Source organism: Triturus cristatus, chromosome 11, assembly GCF_964204655.1.
Source record: "Triturus cristatus chromosome 11, aTriCri1.1, whole genome shotgun sequence".
Taxonomy (NCBI): domain Eukaryota; kingdom Metazoa; phylum Chordata; class Amphibia; order Caudata; family Salamandridae; genus Triturus; species Triturus cristatus.
In genome coordinates, this window is record NC_140594.1 from 166,885,116 (window position 1) to 166,910,326 (window position 25,211).

At 43.6% G+C, this 25,211-nt stretch overlaps 1 protein-coding gene across 6 annotated transcripts in view; it reads left to right on the forward strand.

The window, feature by feature from the left end:
• The window catches only part of KDM2B (lysine demethylase 2B), a 759,008-nt gene that overhangs the window by 511,625 nt on the left and 222,172 nt on the right, over positions 1 to 25,211 (forward strand). For all 6 annotated transcript variants that reach the window (XM_085636000.1, XM_085636002.1, XM_085636001.1 and 3 more), the window contains exon 15: positions 5,020 to 5,163. In XM_085636000.1, the coding sequence (XP_085492126.1) occupies positions 5,020 to 5,163 (144 nt within the window). The remainder of the gene's footprint in view (positions 1 to 5,019; positions 5,164 to 25,211) is intronic.

The following is a 25,211-nucleotide window of genomic DNA, read 5'->3' on the forward strand; positions in this document are numbered from 1 at the left end:
TCATGAAGCTCCCTTTTTACTTCCAAGAAGGATCTCCTCATTTTCTGGACCTTGATTGTAAAGTTTGGAAAAAATGTGATTGTAGAGTTCTCAAATCTCAGGGGGGGAGGGGGAGAGTTCTCAAATCTCAGGGGGGGAGGGGGAGGGGGGGGGGGGGGGAGTGGGAGCGCACAGTTTTCAGAATTATGCCCACTCCCTGTGGCAGCTGGTGAAGATGACATTAATCAGTCAACTTCGGAGCACATAAAGGAGCTGCTCTCTGATTTAGCCAGTGATGTCTTTGATGCTTCCAAGCAGATTTTAAAGCGTGGCCTGGATTTCCGCAGCAAAGTGGCTTCTCCATTGCCTTAGCTGTCACTTTCACCAATATTCTTGCATGAGGTCTACAAGCTTTTTAGGAGATGTGCAGACAGGAATACAACATGGCATGGTGGCTGGGCCTAGGCTCCTCCTTAAAACTGTTCCACTGTATGTACCGTCGCTACTGGTATTCTCCATGGGACAACCTTCTCTGGGAGCTGTCTAACTGGCCCAGACCGTTCAGTCACTCTGTTGCTCCTTTTTTGGGTAGGAGTAAATCGAAGGGTTGCCAACATCTCCAGGTGTTCCAGTCTCACCCATCTTCTGCTCTAACTGCAGTCTCAAACCCTCTCTGACTCCTCCCTCCTTAACCACCTACTTCCAAGTTGGAAGTGGATGGCTTCTCCCACTTCACCACCCGTTCAGAGACATTTACAGTGGTTCACTCGGGGATTCAGCATATTCGCAATGGCTACTCCTGTCCTCCTCACTGCACTGCCCTCCTTTTGTCAGAAAGGGTTCTCCGGCATACTTCAATCTTGGAGGCCTAGTTGCTTGCCTTGCTGAACAAAGAGGGGCTGTAGAGGTAGTTTATTCCAACTCCAGAAAGGATGTCTATTTTTCTTGAGCGTTCATTCCTATTCTCTGTAGGATCTGAGTACTTTCAGTTCTAGGTTTTGATTTTGTCTGACTGATCTGCTAGTGTTCACTAAGGTGATGGCCATGTTGGCAGCTTCATTCTAAAGGTTTGGATTCCATTAATTTCCGTACACAGACGACTGTTAATGTTCGGCTCTCCTACACTGGTTTTGAAACATCTTCATTGCCCATGATCCTCCTGTATGATTTGTGTTTTGCCATCAACACACAGACGTCCCACCTTGTTCCTATGCAGGAGTTAACACTCCTGGTTTTGTAGTAGGCATGACCAGTATGCAGGCTTCTTCTATTCCAAAAATGAATGCAGAAAGTACAGATACAATTCTAATGTGTCTTAATCAGAATCTGATCGCTTCCACAAGTCCTACAGCTCATGTATCCTGTTCGTCCCGAACACCAGATGGTATATTGGGACCCTTTCGAGGTGCTAGGAGGGGATCCTATTGGCAGTATTGCCTGCCTGTTTTCTCAGATCTTCATTTGTGGATGTATCCCTCCACCTTCAATGTGGGTTGCCCTTTCGGTCTCCAGCCGTTGCAGGCTGCCATAGTGGAGAACACCTCCTTGTTAGGTCGGAGTCCCCCATTTGCTGAAATCATGGTGCAGTGTCTTTGATCCACTTCAAAACAGTGGTGTCACATAAACGTTTTGGAATTTCGGGCTGTCCACCTTGCCCTGAAGGCATTCCATCCATCCATCTCAGGGAGCACACCTTGATTCTTTTAGATAGCACGACCACCGGCAATATCAACAGGCAAGGCAGTGTGGTTTCTTGAGCCCTGTCTGTGTTGGGGTCTTTACACTGGTTGTGACGGGCTATATATTTGGAGCATTTTCCCATTGGTAGCCCTATGTGAGAGCAGATGCATGGAGATGCCTCTCCCTAGAAGAACAGTTGATGGACATGATCTTCTCCAGATTGGGATGTCCTTGCCCAACCTGTCTCATTTAGCATGCCAAGAGCACAGGTAGGAAAATCTTGAGACTACTCCTTTTATAAGTGAGCTTTTTGTCCTCTGAAAGGGGGCGGGATATAACTTGCAGTATTCCTTTTAAGGAAAAATGGTGGCAGACTGTCCCATTCTGTAGTCCAACTATCTTAAGCAGTTTCTCCCTGCAGAACTTAAAGATGCTAATTCAGGTCCTGGCAGCAGTCCAAAACAATTACTGGTTGTGTTCAGCAGATCTTCAAAAGGATTACATTCACATAGTCACGAAGTACCTCTAACTCAGTGGGGAGAAAAGGTACCTTATCTCAATGTGCCTCCTTTCCCGTGATATCTTTACAAAACTAATGGTCCTATTAACTACCTATCTGCAGCTGCTACCTTTCACATGGATGTCTGTTTCCTCAGAAGCAGTGTCAGCTCAATATGACTCAATAAAGGATTTACGGTAGCTCAAAGAGAATTCAATTAAGTTGCTACCCAGTTGGATTAGATTCACCCCGGCATTTTAGGGATACAGCTTGGCAAATGCCTTCATTCCAGCAGTGAGGGGTACTGCCATCAGGCAGGCAGTGGACCACTTTAACGGCAACAAAACAGTCAACTTGCTGGTTTCAGAGTCTTCTTGAACTAGACACTGCCTGCATAGTGGAGCTATTGCATGCCACATTCCACCTGGGCACCTGCCACTTCATCTGATGAATCGTTATGAGCAGATGCTGAAACATCTCTGAATGGGAAGCACATGCTAAGTCAAGTCATACTGTGCTTTATTTTTCTAAACTTCAACCTTTGTTTCGGTGCTCAAACTGTTTTCAAACTATCATCTTTAACATTCTATTGGAGCAACAAGCTGTATTGTAACTTAGCAGAGAGGATCAAATGTTTTGCAGTGCAGTTGCCCATTATCAATGCTGCTGTTTTGGAATCTTCACCTGTACTGACGCATGTACCGACCTGCATGGGACCAACAATCTCACAATCATCAGACACCCATGTGGCTTGATGAAGCTCTTCAGCAGCTGAAACTTCTCTCTCTGGTGCCTTATTCATCTGCAATTTCAACATCTTCAGTTGCATCATAGCTTGATCAACAGTCTAAGTTGAGCCTGACTGCCATTGTGCCAAGCTACCAGAGGGTTAAGCACAGGTCAGCTACCTCCCACGACGAATGTAACATTGATGGCATAGATCCCATCAATGATGATTGCCACGCAGCTCTCACATTTCTGACTTTTTCTGTTACAAGCAGGACTTGAAAACATGCCCTTTTGGTATTTTCCACTTCCATGCTTTTGGTTTAAAAGTTTCCATAATCATGCAAACTCAGTAAAACAGGAGTAAGACAATCTGAAGCTGCTGCTGTTAGTCTTATAGTTGTCTTTCTGTGTTTTTGATCGTGTTTGAATTAATTTTTGTAAGCAGCCGCAAAGTCAAATTAGGCGCAAAGCGTTTTACCTAGCTTTTTCCTTTATAGGTGCGCATACAAATGTATACCCACACATTCATTAGAATTGTTTCACTTTCATTCTAGGGATGTTTGTATTTCATATATTCATTTACTTTGAGCATTCAATTTGTAAATGCAAGTTGGATTTAGAATTGCTTGCTCATGTATGCTGTATAAGTGCTTTATTGATTAATAGGTAATTATTCATAGATATATTCACATGTATAATGTTTTATAACATTTCTTGAAGGTGCAACAAGATTAATGTGGTATTTATTGCATTTGATATTATTCCATGCCGTGCCAGCCATTTTCAAAACAATTAGAAATATGTATTTAATCTGGGTGCAGAAGTACCAAGCAAAGAGGACTCTTTTGACTTCTTTGGAATCTGAGATCGAGGAAGGCCACAGACCGGCATCTCTGAGCCTACCTGGCCTTACCGGCTTGCTAGGGATGCTATAGCTACTGAGCACAGAGATAGAAAACAATGTTCTTCATACCGAACAACAGTTCTGTTGTTCAACTAAGATTTGCGGTGAGAGGCCACTTTAGAAACTCCTACCAGCCCTTTTGGTGCTAAGACAACGTAGTTACAGCAAAGGGAGGCATTGGAGAGCAGAGCGTCTCCATTCTTTCATGTAGGGAAAGTCTGAACAACTGTTAGTGTTGCTGTTCCTTTTAATACTTTTAGTGCCACTATTTTGTTTTATTTTCATAAACTACACACAGTTGAGATATTCAGGTATCAAATAACCAAGATTTAAAAATGCAATTAAAATTAAATAACCTTTCCTTTTAAATTGTACACTGTACTTCACATGGATTTATAGCAAACATTCGTCTTTTAAGCTAGATGAAAACAGCCAGTACCTATGAGACATGTGAGTGTGGCGTAACAGCCAGCGCTGCCAACTTTAAAGCTGGGGATACAGGTTTGTGTCTCGGCGTCGGCTCAACATCCTGTAATTCTGGGCATATCCCTTAATCTCCCCGTACCTAAGAACAACACCTAGAGACCCTCACAGGTGATTAGTCACGCTGTACGTATCAGAGTATTTCTTAGCTTTTTTGTGTGTTTGAGAAGGAATTTGCTTGGTTTCCTAATCCGCCGGCCTAATTATCAGAGGCTTGGCTTCTCACAAGTCCTCTAGGAGGAAATCGAAAATGCTGAAAGAGCACCCAGTATCGAGATAATGTTTGCAGCAGAGCTTCGCCAGGATTGGTAGATTGTGTGCACCAGGAAGATGTATGAAAGTTCCAGTACTATACTGAGCACATGCCTCCTACCTATACTTGTAACAAAGGTAGTTAGTAGGCAGCCTAACTTCCATCATCATTAATGAATTACTTTTGCCCTACCACCAAACATGCAAGCTCTGCTCATGGTTGTAGCGCTGCAGCAAAATATGTGTTCCTGTGGAGTGGGCATGGCAGGTTTGAATTCACTAGTATTGACTTCCCACAGATGGTTGGCAGCCATTCTCCTGCTCCCTCTGGTACTATGGCTTTCAGGCAGTCAGAAGAGCCGTTATCATGAGAATACTTTGCTTCTGCTAAAGGCAGCAGGGAGAGAATGTCCTGAAATTCCTAAAAGCAGCTATGTACGTAACTTCAGTTTATCTCTAGTTTTCTCTAACCCTCTATATGTTTGATACACAGCCTGTACTGCCTCACACTGCCGTGTGCTTGGTGTGTGGGGAAGCTGGGAAGGAAGATTCTGTTGAGGTCGAAGAAGAGAAATTCAATGTTATGCTGATGGAATGCTCCATATGTAACGAAATTATACACCCAGGATGCCTTAAAGTAAGTGCCATCAAGTTGCATATATATTCAGTTTCAAAAGGCTTTACAAATTCACATTTCATTTGAGTTCCTTTTGGAGGTGAAGATAGACTAGTTGTATTTTTGTTTATCGTTTTCAAGAATTCCAGAACCCAGGGCATATTTCTTGCAGTCTAGTAATTCCTAGGTACATCCTCTATTGAAATGGTTGCTTTTCTTTTTGGCATCTTGTACGTGATTTGTTTATTGCTCTGCCACATGCTGTCTACGATGCAGTTTGTGGCTTGTAATGGGCTTGCGAGTGGAGTTAGCATGACGAACAAGTGTGTGTGTGTGTTATATATGTGTGTATATAACTAATTCCAAACCACAGTTTACAATTGGCTCTTTTCATCAACTGAGTTTTGAACATACATGGTACAGCTCACATGTTTAGTTAACAATATTGCATAATGCCTGCTGAACTCCCTAACCCAGCCCCGCCCCCCCTTTGAGAAAAAGTCTGATATATTTTTGCTGCTTAAGTATTAGTCATGCACATTAAAGTTCTCAGACTAGGCCATCCATTTTCCCAGACCTTACGGTGTTTCTCCAAATAGCTACGTGATGTATATACACATTGTTCTGCAATGGCACAGTAGTCCATCCCACAAATCCATTCAGATATCGGTGACGGAGACCCTGATCTCCAGTGGCGTGCTATATCTGTTTTAGCAATAAGGAGGTCCATTGCGACTAGGAGCCTAGCATGGCGTATGCCCCTCACCGCCATTCCCCAGCAAGACTAGTTTTGGATCAAGGTGTACTGGGGTACCCATGACGTCTGTGAGGATGTTTCAGATATTGTGCCAGTAGTGTTGTATGATCGGACGTTCTCAGACTGTGGAAGAAGTTTCCCAGGATTGTTTTGCATCTCAGCAGTGTGGGCCCAGACCTTTTTTACATTTTGCTCAATCTTGTAGGGCTATAATATATCCGGTGAAGATATTTTAGTTGGATTAGTAGCATTCTCATGGAGATTGCCAACACCATGGGAGCCATTTTAGCCTCAACCCAGTCCTGAGCTTTGACTGTGCCCCCATCTTTCCTAACATTTCCAAAGTGCACCCATGAGATCCGGTGTAATGTTTACTAGCGTACAGTATATTGCAATTGGCTCTCTTAATCAGTTAATCCTCTACTGAGCGTGGAGTTCAATTTCAACATTTGCATTTTGCTGCTTCTCGTTCTCCGCTTTTACAATGGATGAGGAGATTGTCCAGCTTTAAGATGTTCGCAAAATACAAAGACCAGGTCAGTTCTGCACACTTTTGTAGCACTGATCATTTTTCAGCTTCATCGTCCTTTGCTTGCTAATGTAAATTTCTTGCTCAACCTAACCTATTTTACTTCCTTGAAAGTCTTTCAGTCTGCCCGCCTTTTATGGAAAATGTAGAATGTTCCTCTGCTTTCCTACTTAATTCAGCCAGTTAAGTGACAAGATATCTGGTAATTTACAAATAAGTATTGTAACATTTTGGATATGGTTAGCAGCAGTAATGCTTGTTTCTCATTCCCGCAAGCTACACCAGTAATTGCAAATCTCCCCACACCTTCTACCTTCCACTTTGAGAGGCACCTCTGTGAAATAACCATGATTCTTTGGCTGACTGATATAGCGTTACTATGAATGCCAGAGTTAAGGTGGGGGAGGGAGGAAGACGTTCGGCCAGAACAAACTGGTGTTACAAGAGAACATCATTTCAAAGTTTGTTTACATGAACCAGCCCTCCACCCCTCATTCAGTTCTTTCATATGCAACTTTATTTGATCTGTTGTGAAAGTGTCTGTGTCAATCATCTCTGAGACTCTGGTGTGTTCAGGCTTAATTCTGATGCCCTTTTGATCCTTTTTCAGTATCAAATAGGCACAGGCAAATGGATCCGAACCTGTTGACAGAAATAAATGGTGTCTGCGGCCATGCGTTGCAGGGCACATGCTTATGAGTTGCTCACACCCGAAACTTTAAAGAAAACAAATTATGAATGATCCAATGACTGAAAGGAAATTTATGTCAAGGAGTGGACGTGGTGAATGTCTGTACGGTTTTCTTCTCGTTTGCCCAAGGAAAAGCCTACAACTCCAATAGACACAGTGTGACTCTGCTCAATATAATATGTAGAGGTTCAGGTGTCTGCTTAAATATGTCTTGAGGTAAAAAATTGATGCATTAGACCTGACACAGCCTTGGTGTGTTCTACCCCCAGACCTTTTCCCTTCTCCCCTCCTCTGAATTTAGTTGGCAGTAAGAATATGTGCATTTTACCACTGCTAACATGCTTGTGCTCACTGTGAGAAAGTGCCCTCTTTCTTGCATGGTATGCCCCCACTTTTTGCTGAATTGCTGATGTGCTTTGACTTAGTGTGCCCTGGGCTCCTGCCAATCAGGTGCCCAGGGCCTGTGTTCCTTCCCTAAAACTGCATTGAAGCCTAAACCCAATTGGCATCTCTGGCAACATGTCAGCCCCAGGTAAATGGTACCATAGGTACCCAGGGCACTGTGACCAGAGAAGGCCCCTAAGGACTGCAGGACTTATTGTGCCACCCTCAGAGGCCCTGTACCCTGACACACACGCACTGCCTTTTCAGACTGAGTGCCTTGGTGCAGAACAAAGTGAAGAGTCGACATGGCACACATCCCTGTGTGCCATGCCCACAAACCACTGCCCTGGCATACATCAGTCACCCCTCTAGCTGGGTGCCCTATGCCAGTGGTGAGGGTACAGGTGCATGAGCCCTGTACCCCTACAGTGCCCAGGTCCATTCCTGGGCCCTGTAAGTGAAGTGCTGCCATTAAGAGTATATGGCGCTGGGAGATTGTCATTACGAACTCCACAGCACCATAATGGCTACACTGAAGACTGGGACAGCACATTAAACCCACACTGATGCCAGTGTGGGATTTAATGTAAAATGCACCACAGAGGGCATCTTGGAGATGTCCCCTGAAAAACGACCAACTACCAGTGATCTGACTGAGTGGCTGTGCAGGCTGCCACCACCAGACATGTTTCTGGACCACTGGGTCGAGAGCCTGCTGCTCTTGGGGGCCTGAAACAATGCACATCCTGGGACGAGGTGCCAAGCCTCCTCCCCCAGGATGGGCAGGGTTCACGAAGGAGAAGCTTCAAAGGCATGCCGCCTTTGTGAGCCTCTCCAGACCATTTGCTGCTTTCAGCAACTGGTCCCCACTGGTTCTACCCCCCACTTTGGGTGGGAGAACCCGCTGGAAAAACAAATGAGGAAGAGAGGTGTTCCCACCGCTGCCAACTCCACCCCTAAGGTGGGGGAGGTGAGGTGAAGCACAACCTCGAGTCCTTGCCATCTTGAGGATGGGAGGACCCAGCCAACCAGGGACAGGCTCCTGCCCCCCTCCCACTGGAGAGTAGCAGAATAGAGGGTGTACCCACCCCAGGGAAGGGACCCATTGGTCCCTGCCCTTTACCTACCTGTAATGCCCCTAAATTTAGTATTTAGGGGCACCCTGAACCTTCCTTCCTCAGATCCAGCAACCACAAGAAAGAAAAGGAGGACGAGAAGCCCTGCAGAGCAAACAAGAGGACGACGCCCACTGACTTGGCCCTAGCCCTACAGGCGTGTCTCCCCTCGAACCTGCACGACCCCGGCGTGTCCAGCGGCCAGCAACCTCAAAAACCCTGGAGGACCTGCCTGCATTCACTTTCCAAGCTGTTTCTCCCGTGAACACCGGACGTGTTTAAACTGCAGCTTCTGGTGCTAGCCAGAATCAGCAAATCCAGCACGGGTAAGAAAATCCGACGTCCGAAGGCACCCCTGCACCCGACGCCCCACGGCCTTGTGTGCCCAACCCCACGGTGCCTAACCATCCCTCTACATCCCAACTTACCCCTCGAAGTGGTGGTCACTCCTGGAAGATCCTCGTTGCCAAACCTGCAGTGTTTCTTTGTCCCGGAGAATCCCCATTGAAATCAACAGGACACCCGACCTCAAAACCGCACCCTGCACCCGGCTGCTCTAGCGCCGCTGAGGGTGCCCCTTTTGTGCTAACTTGGTCCCCAACTTGCCCTCAGCTTAACCCTAGGAGCTTTGCTTCCACAACCCTGTGGCCTGCTTGCCAGCTGCCACCAGCCGGAGCCCCCCTATCCCCCGTAGGATAACATTGGGCCTCAACACTCTGCACCCAGCCGCCCATGTGCCGCTGAGGGTGCAACAACAGTGCATCACTGACCCTGGGAGACCCCTGAGTCTAACCCCAGCACCCTAACTCAAAAGACCGATTACTTACTTAGAGACCGATAACTTACTTTTCCTCATAGGATAACATTGACACTTTTTCTCCCAAAAACTAAGATTTTTCCTTAAAAATCACACAAATAACCGAACCGAATTTTCTTAACTGTTTGCAGGAAAGGTCCCAGTGCTGAACCCAGGTGTCCAGTACTGAGTAAGAAAAGTAACTAAAAAGTAACTTACCTTTGAATTGAATTTCTTCCCGTAGGATAACATTGGTGATTCTATGTGAAAAAGTTTCAAAGTGTCATATTCTTTAAAAATCGTACCTTTAACCAAAACTCATTTACTCGCATGTTTTCAGGAAATGTCCCAGGGCTGAATCTAGGATCCAGTCCTGAGGTAGCAAAAGTAATCTGAAAAGTAATTAACTGCATTTTACTTAAAAAGCCCATTCAATTGAATGTACTATACATGCAATGTGTTGCAAACTGCTTACTTGAAATTGTAACCAAAACCAGTACAAGTTACACTGCAATTTTGAACTGTGTTCATACAAGTAATTTACTACTGAAAATAATTTTTATGCTTACCTGTACCAGGCTTGCTTGGTTCTAGAAATAAAACAGTATTTTTTTTTTTATACAAAACAATTGGCCTAGAGTTCAATTCTTGTGTGTGTGGATTCATTTGCTGACTGTGTACCTCAAATGCTTTACACTGTCCTCTGATACTGCCTTACTGCTCGACCAAGCTACCACTTTAGAGAGTAAGGTTCTATCTAACTTTAACCTCTGCCAAACCTCTGGAGACCCTTGGACTCTATACACACTGTACCTCACTTTGGTGCAGTGTATATATAGAGCCAGTTTCTTACACTCACTCCTTTGAAGATGGCCAAATTGGGCAGCACCTGATTGGCATATTTAATTTATTTAAAAGTCCCTAGTAAAGTGGTACTACATGTACCCAGGGCCTGTAAATTAAAAGCTACTTGTGGGTCTGCAGAATTTATTGTACTATCCACATAAGAAACCCTTCCAAACATGTCTAAGGCCTGCCATTGCAGCCTGTAGTGCAGTTTTAAACTGCCAATTTGACCTGGCCAAATCAACATACCTTTTTAATACATATGTCACCCAAAAGTAGTCCCTAAACAGCCCATAAGGCAGGGTGCTTTGTATTCAAAAGATAGGACATGTGTTTTTAAGATGTCTATATCCTGGTAGCGAAAACCTCCCAAATTCGTTTTTCACTACTGTAAGGACTACCTCTCCCCAAGGATAACATTGGTTACCTTATTACATTTAATAAATACAAACATTTTATTGGGAACAGGTAGCAATGTCATGTTTGGTCTCAAAGGAATTGTGATTTTAAAATTCTCTTTAATGGTAAAGTTGGATTTTAAGTCCCAATTAGGAATAAGCCACTTTTAGAAAGTTGACATTTTCTTGTTCTAATTTGGTGCATGCAGCTGCCTGTGTCCTGGGTCACATGACTGTGAATTGTTCGCAGTTGGTCTTCCTCTTCCTCCCAGTGAGACAAAGGGGAACTAGATGTTGGCAGGATGGGCCATACTATTAGGATGGCTGGTGCAGAGCTGTTGCATCCAGCACTCACAAAGTAACTCGACACCAGTCTTTTGTCACCCGAGACTGCTCGTGCCTAGCAGGGGAAGGAAGGAACTTTCCAGAATTAGATGTGGGGCTAGCCTAGAAGTTTCCCCCACTTCAAATGCTGACACCAGGTATAAATATTTCACCAACTCTTCAGTCACTCCTGGATCTGCGGAGGACCCGCAGAAGGACTGTCCTGCTGTTTGAAGCTTGCCTTGTACCCTCAGAGAGCTGCCCTTCTGCTTGAGGCCTGATTGCCGCTTGAACCCAGGACTATCAGAGGGACTCCAAGGGCTAGCTGGCAGGGCTTCTATGTGAGCTACAGGGACATAACCGCTCCATGGTCCTTGAAACCTGCACCTGGCGTCTGACTGGATTGAGTCCTCCCCATTCCCCCAAGTGGTACCCAACCAGCCCTGGATGCTTGTAAGTGATGCTAAAGGTGCTTCTCAGGCCAAATCCTGAAAGTTGTGACTTTAAAATAATTTCACCAAAAGTGTCCTGAGAGCCAACACTGCACCGGTACCTTCCTGCTTGCCAATCTGCCCGAGGTGCTTCACTGGTCTGCCTGACTTTGCTGTACTTATGTTCTGCTACGTTCTTCTCTGCTACCACACAAAACATAGGGTTCTCTTGGATTCACTTATAATGCATGCAACTGCAAACTACCTATATGCTATGTATAGAAAACAATGGAAAGGTGAGTAAAGGAGCACAATTTATGAAAAACATTTTTAGTCAAAGATATTATTAACAATAACATTGATAAGTGTATAATAAACAACAAGGTAAATAGACAATTATACAATGTTTCAAAAAGCCTGGTCAGGGGCCAAAATAAATTCAAGTCCAATATTGTTGAGACTGAGCATTATGTTCACCAAATCAATAGACCAAATTAGTATCGCAAGGATCCAGACAAGGAATTCCATCGACGTTTCAACTCGCCAAGTTAGTGTCAGTAATTCATCAGCAAGGGGTCTTCATCGGGACAGTCAAAAGGAACACCCAGTTTGTCTGCTAGGCAATCCGTGAGGAAATACTGTGTGAGCCAAAAAGAGCCAAGATTTCATTCTCGAAAGGACCACTGAATGGAAAAAGTTATATGGACCCAGTGTGAGAACATCTGGGCAGGCTCCCTAGAGATGCGCAAAATATTGTTAATGCTTTACAAGACTGTTGCAGCCCAAATGAGAGCTGACCAGGATGAGCAGCTTCTTCCGATTATCACCGGCGTTCTTCTCTACAGCAGCAACTCCCTTTTTTTTTCTTCTCCGCAACAGCAACTCCTGTTCAGCGTAATCTGGTGTACATTTTTTTGACTTCCAAAAAAAGGTACAAATTCAAAACATAGAAATCTTCACCGCTACTCCGTCCAGTGGCTCCACGACGACAGTGCCTCCTCCTCAGACATTGCCTGCTGCCTTGAACCGCTGAATGTTACCTTTTTTCCTTTTATTTTTATTTTTTAAATGTTTATTCACAATTTCTTCTAAGTCCAAATGTAAGCTAAGACCAGGCTCAGTCCACCTCGTGTAGCTGAACCCCACTTCATTGCAGTTGGCCTTAAGTTTTGACTTTGGCCCAGTCTCGTGTGACCAAATACCCATAGTTGGCGCTTTGATCTTTTAGGCCCCATTTTTCACTTAAAACATTAAAAAATTCATAGCTCCACTTCTACTGATTCTATTTCATTTGATTTGGTGTAATTTTATTTAAGTTATTTCTATTTTTATAAATTGATGTGGGATTTTTCTTGTTCTGTTTTCACTTTATTACAGTTTGTGCGCTGCATAAATCCTTAGCGCAGTGCTTCTAAGTTAAGCCTGACTTCTATTATGCCAAGCTACCAGAGGGTTAAGCACAGGTCAACTAACTCTCGTTGATGGCTTCCCTGTTGATTGCAACCACCCGTCGACAACAGTGAAGACTCCCGTTGATTGTAGCATTGACGGCAAAGTCCTCATCAATGACGACTGTCGCGTAGACCTGGAGTTTTCCAACCAGACCACCAGACGGAATTAAAAAAAATGTTTTGTGAACGAGAATGTTTCTCAGTCAGTATAGCACTCATATGGATTAATGCATTTAGTCTTCTAGGTAGGTACACCCACAGACTGTGGGACATGCCCAGCGACATCTTGCTGGCCGTCCTGTAGGACCGCAGGGCTTCACGAGCCCAAGTATACAGGATGATCAGAATGCAGCCAAGTATGTACTCCAAGCTGGTCTGGCTGTTAGCACAAGTGTTGTTCCCTGGAGGCACACCTAGCTGCGATCGGCCACAGTTTTCATGAGACTCGTCCCTAATGGACATCTCCTTCGATGCCTCCAGGCTATTTGGAGAAATGTTTTTCTGTGTTAGAATAAATAAAGGATAATTGTGGCACCACTAATACATAGGAATATTTACGCTTGCCCAGCAATTTCCCCACCAATACAGGAAATTCAGAGGCTATTCTAAGGTGCTAGATTAGACTCCAGCCCTTCCAACCTGTACTGCAGCAACCAAGCTAGACTTTTTGAGGCTACATACCTAGCACCAACAAACCATTCCATCCAACAGGAAAAGTAATTTTACAACTTTTCTTCCGGCTGTAACTGCTACCAATGCAAAAGCATTGAAACCCTTTCATGAAGTTTTTGCATCTTGACTCGTGAGGGACATCTAGTAATGACTAGTGGAACTGCAGCCTGATGTAATAATAATTTCATGCTTTTGCATTTGACTCGTGAGGGACATCTAGTAACGACTAGTTGAACTGCAGCTCTTTGTAGAATTATTTTGATATTGGACACTATAATATTCTCTGCCCACTGCTAATCTCGTCCCATAATGCTTTGCAGGGCCTTTGGTTGGGATTGTATTTTTGCCAATAACTCTGCTTGGGGTGGTCCTAAGAGGATGGGACCACCACCGAATCGTTCAACAAGATGTGCTTTTTGTTTTCAAGGCATCTGCTTGGTTCTCTACCTAGGTTAGGGAGGATCCCAAAATCATCACCTCTCTCACTGCTTGCTAATATATCACTTTCACTTTGTGAAATGACTATATGCATTTTAGCATATAAAGACAGATACTTATTTTATCATAACTTGCACTGTGCAAGATGTTTGCAATTATTGCACAGAGCAGACAAGCACACAGTGCCAACAGCTACGCTCTACGCAGTTTGCGTAGCTGCACATAGTTCAAAGTGTACTTCGCGTAGCTACGCGTAGTGCTAATACGTAAACTATGCCCAGGGTTAATTTTTGTGAGGGAAGGTTGTGAGATCACCACACCGGCCAAATTTCCCACCACCTAGCGTTCCCTTCAGTTTCCCAAAAGAAATGATACCTCACTTGTGTGGGTGCCCAAAGCAGAGTCAGCCTAAAAACTTCTAAAAACAAAACTGCCCTCTTGGATTTTATCTGTGCCCCAGGGGGGTGCAGAATGACTCATTTGGCCTGAAAATATGGGGGGAGCAAAAGCCCTTGCCCCGGGGCTGCTTCCTCCTCCTTGGTGCCTAATTGAGTGGATCCCTGCTTGGGGATCGCCCTCCTGCGGTGATCCCCAAGCAGGGATCCACTAGGGACTGGTACCATTAGAAAGGGGAGAATCTCCACTTTCCAGTGATTCCTTTCCAACCTGCCTAGGTCCTCGGGGGGGCTGAGATAGCCCCACAAGCACATGGGCAGTAAAAGTGAAATTAGCTGATCGGATCGCCGTGCGCACCGATCTTTACACTAGGGGAAAAAAAATGCTTCGGGCAGCTGGGGAGCTCTTCCCCCAGCTCCCGAGGCTGAAAAAAAGAGCAGGAAATCCCTCTGCTGTTTACAGCAGAGGGCTGGAGTGCAGAGAACGTAATGGTTGCATCCTCGGCACACCAGCGCCACAGCAGAGGACGGAACTGGTACATCCTCTGTTTAACGTTTATAACACTAAATACTGCCTTCCGCATCACCATTACTTCAGCACCATGTGATGGAACTGTAGGCATGAGCCATGCACCTACTTTTTTCCAGACAAACTGGGACTGAGGACTAGGACAGCGTTCATAATTAAACATGTTGTTTGTTTTTTGTACACAGCCTCACCTCCAAGGTTGGAGTGGAGGCTTCATTCTCTAGACTCTAAGAGGACCCTTAGCTTTTTATATCGACTGCACATTAGACTATCACGTGGATTAGACGATTCACTGTTTGTGGGATTTCCTTGCTCACGGAAAGGGAAGGTGGTGCAGAAGAGAACCTTATTGAGTCGAATAGTCCTCTGTATTAAGTTCTACTAAGCACTTGCCGGAAAGCAGGTATGCACGCTTATTCCATCAGGACCAAAGCTGCTTTAATGGCTTTGGCACAAGGGTGCATGTGCTAGACATCTGTCAAATTGCAACTTGGAACCACTGCATACAGTCACAAAATGCAACTGCTGGGAAGGTGACTTTGCCTGCTCAGTTCTGCAGGAATCATTTTGTCTGAATCCCCTCTCCAACCTTCCACCTTTGAGAAGTACTGCTAAGGTATATATTCTAACAGTGAGAAGTTTGCAGTTAGAAGTATCCGTTAGAAGAATAAGTCACTTGCCTTTGGTAATGCTCTTTCTGGTGAATACTCGATCAAACCACAGATTCAGCAAAACCCTCGCACCCCCCGTTCTGTAGAGTGACCGCTGTACCATCAAAATGTGCTGGGTTAGGAATCGGTAGACTATCTCTAACAATTTGTTCTGCCCTCCACTTGTGAAGAATGGAAGGAGAAAGTTACAAGAAACTCACATCCTCACACAGGGATGGCTCTCTTGTGAGGCTCTGCTCTGACACTTCCGGGGCGGAAAATAATTACTGAGAAGCCACATAGCTCCACCTACTGGCACACTGGAGGATTGCTGAAGAATACTCTGGATGCAGCCTAGAGCCTGGGGATAGTCTAAAGGTGAAGTGGTTAGATGGAGAATACACTAGAAAGAGTATTGCCAAAGGTATGTAACTTGTTCTCCGCGTCCTCCCCTTCTGGGTTTTGGAAAACTGTTCTTCTAACGTCTGGGTTCCTGAATCCTCGTGTTGATACTCCTTCTAAAGCAAGTGTTCTTATTTTTTTTATCTCTTTGTTTAGTGTTTCTGTTTTATACCTAATGGATTAGTTGTTGTATGACGTGCCAAGGCCTCTTATAAAGATTTTCTTTTTTAGCGAATTTCCTATCTTGACATTAAGAGCTTTCTTCTTCTTTACTTTGTGTCTTCACTGTATGTAATGCAACTCTGTTTTGGCTATCCTTTGAAGTGTCTTGAATTTGTTTAGAGGTTATTGCTTTGCTTTGTCATTTTAATTTTTCATGATTGATTACCTTAGTGTTTCTTGCCCATTCTAGATAGACATTGATGTCACCTGTTTATCTTTTGATGATGGTCTATTTCCAGTCAGTGCCATTAACATGTCCTGATTGTTTTTAATTTTAGGACCACTCTTGATCGTTCACTGATGTAGAGTTGCATGCTTTCAGGTGTACCAGTTGCCCACCTGGTTTATTGGCATTTTTCCATGCTCCCTTCGACTGACTTTAGCAGTGTATAGGGTTTTTCTTAGGGTAAACTTGGTTTGAATTTACATATTTCTTTGACTTTTATGGTCTATTTCAGAAGCCTTTGAAGGCCCTTTTGTTTGATGCATTCTGTACTCTCATAAGGAATTTGTGAAAAAATAATTTCAGAGACTGATTCCTCTGCCTTACCGTAGTCTGAGCCGATTTCCTCGAGCTGGGAATTCTAGCTGATGTCCTCCCTGATCCTCCTATGCCTCAATATCTTCTTCCTCTGTAAGAAGACCCATGTCTTTCTTGTTCTTGAGGGTTCTGGTTCTATTGTCAACTCCATCTTTACCAAGTATGCCAAAATGATCTTTTTCTATGACTTTGATTTAACTAATGAACAGGCATATTTGTCTTCTGACTTAACGGTCTCAAGGAAGACAGAACACGCATACCATCATTTATAGCAAACTTTTGTTTGCAGTTTTGTCAAACTTGAATTAACTATTCATGCCTTATAATAATGGTATTGAGGAGATTCAAAGTTAACATTCCTTTAGATGATATCTGCAGAGCAGCTACATGGTCTACACCACACACATTCACTAAACACTACTGTGTTGATGTCCAAACTAAACAGGCTAGTGTGGGCCAGGCTGTACTCAAAACACTATTTCAAACTACTGCAACAGATACTGGTGGTCTCCGATAGGGGTGGATACTGCTTTACAATCTATGCACAGTGTGTAATCTGCAGCTCATATGCCTCGAACGGAATATGCTACTTACTCCAGTATGCATCTGTTCTTGGAATGTAGAGCTGCAGATCTACACACACACACCCAGCTACCTTTATCTGTTCCAGTATTATCTTACTTAGATACACCACACATGGGCTTCTTTCCTGTTTCTTACTAAGCTCCATCATTTCCCTGCTGGCGAAAAACAATCTGAGGATGGAGCCGAAGCCCATGCACACTATGATCCAAGGGAGGAGTCACATACCTTGTGACTTCCAAAGAATTTCCAGGACAAAAACAAGTGCAAACATCCGGGCCCAACACCAGATGGCGATCTATGCACAGTGTGTAGATCTGCAGCTCTACATGCCAAGAACAGATGCATACTGGTAAGTAGCATATTCCTTTATCAGCAGCTTCATCTCGTTCATCACTACCTAAACCTCTACTTTCCCTAGAAGTCATCTAATATTGGTATCCTCTCTATGTGCGAGTTCTTTGCAGTGCTCTGCTCTTCAGTTGAAGATGGTCTTTAGTTTTTGTGGAAGTCAACTCTATACTCTGCTGCAACCTTTTTTTACTTGTAAGTACGGCTTCAGGGCTTTTGGTCCGGGAATAATTCTTTGGATATCGCGGCCCAGTCTTCAAGATAATAAATATCTCTTTAGGCCCTCTGGCCTCTAGAAGCTATCTTTTGATGATTCTCATGCCTACATTATTTGCATCCTCAACACTAGCCAGTGTGTTCCAACATCCACACGTTCACTGCATAGACACTCAAATAACCAAAAAGGCAGCTACTGTTAGCTAAACTAAATTTAACATGCCTTCAGGTAAAAAGGAATTTTCATCTAATCTCACGTTCACCTCATTCCCCGAAGTCTGGGCATTTACAATGAGGTGAAGCGCCACTAAATAAACACTATTATTTGCCTAAAGTCATCATCTTTTTTGTTCTCTAAAAACTATCGGGAAATTCAAGCGTGACCATGATGATTGATTTAAGCATATGAAGATATTAAACAATACCATTGATGGAGAACTATCTACAAATAAGTAACTTATTCTTCCTACCGAGGAGAGACTGTTATCTGTCCAGTAAACGTGCTGTCTTAGGCTGTATGGCATAGATTATTTTTCATGGATCACAACTGAGAGAGAACCTAATTCATAACCAAATAGTTCTACTGTCTCTATCTTGGTGGTCACTTAGAAGAATCTCGTGACATGAGTTCTCCTACAATAGGACTTCACATCTCAAACCATTGTGAAAGATTCACCTTTTGCCAGATGGGTAGGGTAATTGGGTGCACTAACATTAAAGAGCATGTGGTCTTAGAAGGGAACACAGCACCATATTAACCGTCTTGAACTTGTAGCAGCACCTCTAATTGAGTTATTCTGTCCCTCTATTACAGTAATATCTGTGTGTATCTAGGCACACAAAACACCACAATTTATTATCTAAACGAGCAAGAGCGTACAAGTTGGGGAATACTTTCCTACAAAGCACGATCTTTTTCGAAATGGTAGATAGCAAAACACCTTAAAATCAAAGTTGTTCACCTTCCAAAACATCAAATTCTAAGCAGATACACACAGCAGGATTATCTCTTTTGGCTTTAGGCCTATTTGGCCCCCCAGAAGAAAATTCTCTTCCAGACACCACAAACCAAGAGCAATTATTAATATCTTTTTGATCAATTGGTCTGGTAAATATCTTTAATCTTTTCAGCCACTTTCCCTAATCCCATTTGTTTTAACCAAGATGTGATATTCCGAAGCCAGAATGATACTGGTTCTCCATTATTGAATCTTTCATAGATTCACATGCTTGTATCTTCCCGTCATCATGGTGGGAGTCTCCTGGTAGTTAGAAAAGAAGTACCATAGAAGTACATAGAAACCATCCAGAAGGTGAGAAACTTTTTCATTCGTCAGCCTCCTTATGTAGGTCCAAACTTCGACCAAACACAGACCAGTCCTAGACCTCCGCTCCCCAGTCGGAGCGATCAGACCTCAGATTTCTAACCGCATGTCTTGTGTAAGGGAGTCTCCCTGAGCTCTGCTCAGTTTTCCAGTGGCGAACTTTTGACCTTGTTTGAATTCACCTCAAGGTACTGTTTTTCAACCTTCTTTTCTCTTAAGATGTCTGAGGGTTCTAAGAAGAGGCTGTTCCGGCCCTGTAGATTCAGTGGAAAGGCAAGGCTTTTTTTCTGAAGATCCACATAAAGATTGCCTTTATCCTAAGCGTAAGGCCAAAGACTGTAAATACTGTAGAACGTTTTCTGCAAAATCTTTAAAGGATAGAGAGGCCAGGTTATTGTTATGGCTCAGAAAAAGAAATCAGAATCTGGATATGATATTGAAGAGAGCCTTGGGCCATCCTTGGCTGAGAGGAAGCGTAAAAATGAGGGTCCTACCTCATTTAAGGCTGATGTGAAGACATTAAAGGCAGATAAATCCACCACTGCTGAAAAAACAGCTGTTAAGCCTAAAGAACCAGGCCTGAAGAAGTCATCTGCTGCCTCTCTGCCTGTCTCCTCTCAAACCAGCTTTGTCGACGAACAAGGTACTGTTGACTGACCCGTCATCGAGCTCTTTATCTAAATCCCCAACTTCTGTGGTGACGACTGCTTCGTTGACAGCCGTGGGGAGGGCATCGCTGACGAGAACAGTGACGACTATTTCTTCGTCGATGGCTTTGACGGCTTCGGGGACGACGACTGTCTCTATGCGACGATCGCGTCTGCAAATTCGACGGGCACATCGTCGTCGACGGGCGCTCTGTCGACTTTAGTCTTCAAATCACCCCCTTGGCAAGTAGCCACTACGTTCACTATCCGGCTTCTTCGGTCAACGACGGCTCATAAAAAGGATACTACAAGTTTGCAGCTAGTACCAGAAGTCACCTGGATTTTCACCTTTACCCAAGGTCTCACCATTACTTCCTTCTCACCTTCTTGATACGGAGGAATTGGGTTAGGAGTCTTTTTGGTACTGCCTATAGTCCCTCACAGCTCAGAGTCAAATACCAGGACACTGATGAGGAAGAGGAAGCACAAGCACAATCTGAATATATGGAAGGGGACTAATCATTTTCAGGTCGCTGTCAAGCTCAACGTTACGACTTTTCAAGAGCACTACCCTTATGAGGCTTATGAAGAGCGTCGGGAGGTTCGGAGGGATTCCATACTGGTCCCAGTCTCTCTAGTCACGGACCCGAGACATATGGTAAATGATTACTATCGCCATCCTATCCATGCCTCCCTTCAGTCCTGAAACTGATTCCAGATATAATGAGCATTAACCTGACGAGCATCTGCAATTCCATGTTCTGTACGGGCACCTATCCCTCTATATGGAAAAAGGCCATCATTGTGCCACTGTTAAAGAAACCTAATCTTGACCCAGGAGAAACTAAAAACTATTGACCAATTGCGCGCCTCTCGTTTACAAGTAAACTTATTGAAAAGATTATGAATACACAGTTGGCTCAATTCATTGAGGAAAACAAACTGCTGGATGACACGCAGTTTGGCGTCCTTAAAAACCATAGCACTGAAACTGCGCTCCTCAAAGCATCTGGTGAAATTAGGTTTGTGCTTGATAAAGGTGGTGCCGCAGTACTGGTATTATTGGATCTATCGGCCGCATTTGACATGGTTGATCATGTCACACATATCAATTGTGTCTCTGCCATAGGTATTGGGCACAAGGCCAAAGCCCTTCTGTCCTCTCTCCTATCTAAGGACCCAGTCAGTCAGCTTGGGTAACTTCAATTCACCATTTTCTCACTCCTGTGCGGAGTTCTGCATGGGTCAGCACTAAGTCCGACGTTGTTTAACATTTACGTGACTGACTTGGTACGAGTAAATAAATCTTTTGGGATGGGACTTGCGTCATATGCTGATGATACCCAACTGGTGCTGGCGGTGCATAAAGATGGAGACACAGTGGCAGCCAGCTTTCAAGATGGCATGTTGGCCATTAGTTCCTGGATGTCTAACCATTGCCTTAAATTAAATTCAGACAAGACAGAGGTAATGATTTTTGGTAACCTTGCCCCAGGATGGTCCCCTAACAGGTGGCTAGAGAACTTGGGAGTAGCCCCAGTCCCTGTAAAAAAAGGCCAGATTCAATCCCTAGAGATCTATTGTGGTCAAACTTACTGCAACAGGGAGTACCTAAAAATATCCTAATACAGTTGGTTAGGCTACATGAGAAGAACTTCGCAAGAGTACGTTGGGGCCAGGCGGGAGAACTCACCGAAGAAATACCAGTTAACAGAGGTGTGCGCCAGGGATGCGTCCTGGCGCCAACCCTCTTTCTCCTATATGTCAATGACATGGTTGAGTTCCTGCAAAGATCTAATCATGATTCCCCGAAGCTGGGGGGGAATCATGTCTGTGCTCTTACCTTTGCCGACGACACAATACTATTGTCACAAACACCAAAGGGCTTGCAAAACCTTTTGAATGCACTTAATGAATATTGCAATTCAAAGGGTTTGGAAATCAATACCGCAAAGACCAAATATATTTCAATTAGACCCCACAAATGTTTTAACCGCAACATTAAGTTGAACGGAATGAGTCTAGAGTGTGCCCCTAATTTCATTTACCTTGGTGTGAATGTTGACTCCAAACTGTCATGGAACCCGCAGATTACAAAATCAAGAACAATTTTAATGCAAAATTCAGTCCCAATTTTAAAAAAACTGCATGCAACCACGTCAAAGGCCATCACCCCAGCCCTGGAAGTCTACAAGGCAAGGGCCCAACGGCTCAGAGCTATGGGGGGGGGGGAGGGGGGGGTTCCCTCGTGATTTTAACCAAGGGGGAAAATAAGATCCTGAGGAAATTTGTTGCACTCCCACAAAATACACCATTGACCCCCCTCATGATGGATTTAGGCATAAAACGTTTGGGCCACAGGGCTGTATGGATGTCCCTGTCTTACTGGATAAGAATCTGGACGACAGAGGAACTTCATATGTATAGACAATCACTAAGTGAACTTTTGGCCTTAGATACTAACCTTAGTTTTCCGTGGTTGACCCATATTCGTAAATGGCTGCTGGACTTGGGTCTGAGCAGATTCTGGGTAAACCCGAACCTGCTCACTCCTGACTCAAAACAGGAAATAAAAACTATCTATTGGAACTTTATCATGCACAATACTGTTTTAAATTGTGACGACGGCCCTCTTACCTCTCAATTTCTGACGTTTTGAACAATTTCTGGACGAGATCGAGCCTCAACTCGCCAAAGTACTGTACCTTAAATTTAGGTACGCACTCTCCAGATTAAGTCTTTTACATCCAAACGGGAGTCTGCCCAGAGAGAGAGTGGGGAAATTGATGATAGGTGTCCCCAATGCAATATAGGAACGAAAGAGGATGTAGCACACGTTTTATTGTTTTGCCCTGCCTATAAAGCACCTAGAAATAAGTGGATAAAACCTCTGGGTAGGAAGTTATGTGTTGGAAAATATCTTGAAATGTTGCGTATCCTAAAAACCGACTCTTCAAAACTCATTGTATTTGGTACCAGCAGATTCTTATTGGCAGCTAATTATATTAGGATTAAAAAGGGACTCAAATTTTAAATCTATTTTAATTGTCAATTACGGGAAATTTAAAACATATGTAATCATACTGTATTTAAAGTTTATGTTTGACTGTAAATACTTTTAGGGAAGTCACGTTCACACGTTTTTATATAAAAATCATAGTATTTTAAGATGAAGCACTTTGCACTTTATGGAAAATCAATCCTGGTTATACATGACTACCTTGACTCTAAGTAAGTAAGGAGTACCTTATATGCTAAAGCTGTCAAAAATTTATAGGTATGACATACTATGAGTGTCAGGGTAACTACTACGTTGCACTTTTTGCTACCATTAGGTTCTAAATGTTGTAATGTGTATTTTAACGAGGGATCAGTTTTATATTCGTGAATAGATCTTATATATTTCTTGTTGGTATGTATGATGCTTTTATGATTCTGTGAATCGAATAAAGATCTATTGAACTTGAAAAAAGGCCAGAAATTTGGGCTTCATCTTTGATGATAAATTACCTTTTATACATCATGTCAATGCAATGGTCTCCTCATCTTTTATGTTTTAAGAATAATAAAGAAACCGCTACCTTTCGTCCCAGTTAGTACCGGGAGAACGCTAATTTGTGCTGTAGTCATGGCAAAGGTTGACTATTGCAACAGCTTTTTAATTAATGCACAAGAAAGTGTTCTGGGCAGACTGCAGCTGGTACAGAACGCAGCCGCTGGGATATTATCAGGGACTCCCAAGTTCAAGCCTATATCCAATGTGGTGCGAAAGCTCCACTGGTTGCCCATAAGAGGTAGAACGGAATTCAAAGCTCTTTGCATTGCCTATAAAGCAATTCACAACATGGGACCAGGTTGTTTAAAGACAGCCTTCCGTTCTTATACACCCAGCAGACCTTTGCGCTCAACAGATGCCAGTCTGCTGATTATCCCCAGAACTAGAAAAGCCAACTGGGGTGACAGAAGTTTCATAGTGGCCACATCTAAACTATGGAATTCTCTTCCCCTGCAGATTAAGGCTAGTCCCACGCTAATATCATTCAGAAAACAAATGAAAACTTGGCTTTTTAACCAATAGGCTTCCCACCAGCTTCTGCGTACCTCCTGCTCCCAGCGCCAAGACACCTACGGGTATTTGTGCGCTTTACAAGTTGTTAAAATAAAATAAATAGATCTTATATTGCAAAATAGAAGAGATTTTGTCATTGGTGCGAGAGTAAGGAATTACATTCTTTCCTATCCACTCTGGAACAGACCCTGCCTTACTTCATCTAGCTAATTCAAAATTAGCTCACTCATCAATCAAGGTACACCTGGCGGCAATTTACAGGTTTCGCAGAAAACCAGGTGAACTTTCTTTGTGGTCAGCAAGAATCGTTAAGGAGTTTATGAAAGGACTCTTCAGGGTTTCCCACCCTTAAAGCGCCCTGCAGTCGAGTGGGAATTTAATACAGTTTTGGCTCAATTGATGAAATCGCCGTTCAAACCCATACATAAGGCTGATTTTGAAATGTGTTTCTTGGTAGACGGCTCTACTCGTAGCCCTCACGTTGGCTAGAAGAATCAGTGAGATTCAAGCTTTCACAATTGCTGAGCCTTTCCTTCAAATCAGACAGGATAAACTTTTCTTGAACAAATCCTCAATTCATTCCGAAAGTTCCAACTTTATTTCTCTTGAACGAACCAGTTGTGCTTTTTACATACTTTGAAAATCCTTCAACCAACGTGGAAAGATCATTGCACTCTAGATGTAAAGAGATGCATCAAGTTCTACATGCGCAGGACAAGGACTTTCAGAAAATCTGATCAGTTATTTGTGTCCTTTACATCACCAAGAAAGGGTAAAGCCCCTTCAAGAAACATTATCACACGTTGGATTTTCTCTGCGATTGTTTTCTACCACACCAAGGCTGGCAAGCCTTTATCTGCAAAAGTGTCTGCGCACTCCACGAGGAAGATGGCAGCCTCTACAGCATTGTTTCCCAGTGTATTGCTTCCGGACATTTGTAGAGCGGCAACATGGTCCAACGTACATACATTAACTAAGCATTACTGCCTAGACTCGGCATGGAAAGAGGACGCTGCTGTGGTTCAAGCTGTCCTGAGACATCGGTTTGCTTAAAGTACAGTCTTTCATATCTTTTAATTCTATTGTTTTGTGTATCTGGTTTTCACAGTTTATTGAATGTTTTACAATTTCATCGGTTTTATGATTAATATGTATTAGTATGTGTCAATATGCCTCGTTAATGGCATAGGAAGGTCTTCGCCTAGCCGCAAGCTAATTGTACTACACTGCTAACTACTCTGATACAAGCATGTGAATCTATGAAAGATTCAATACTGGAGAAAAAACAAGTTACTTACGTGTACACTG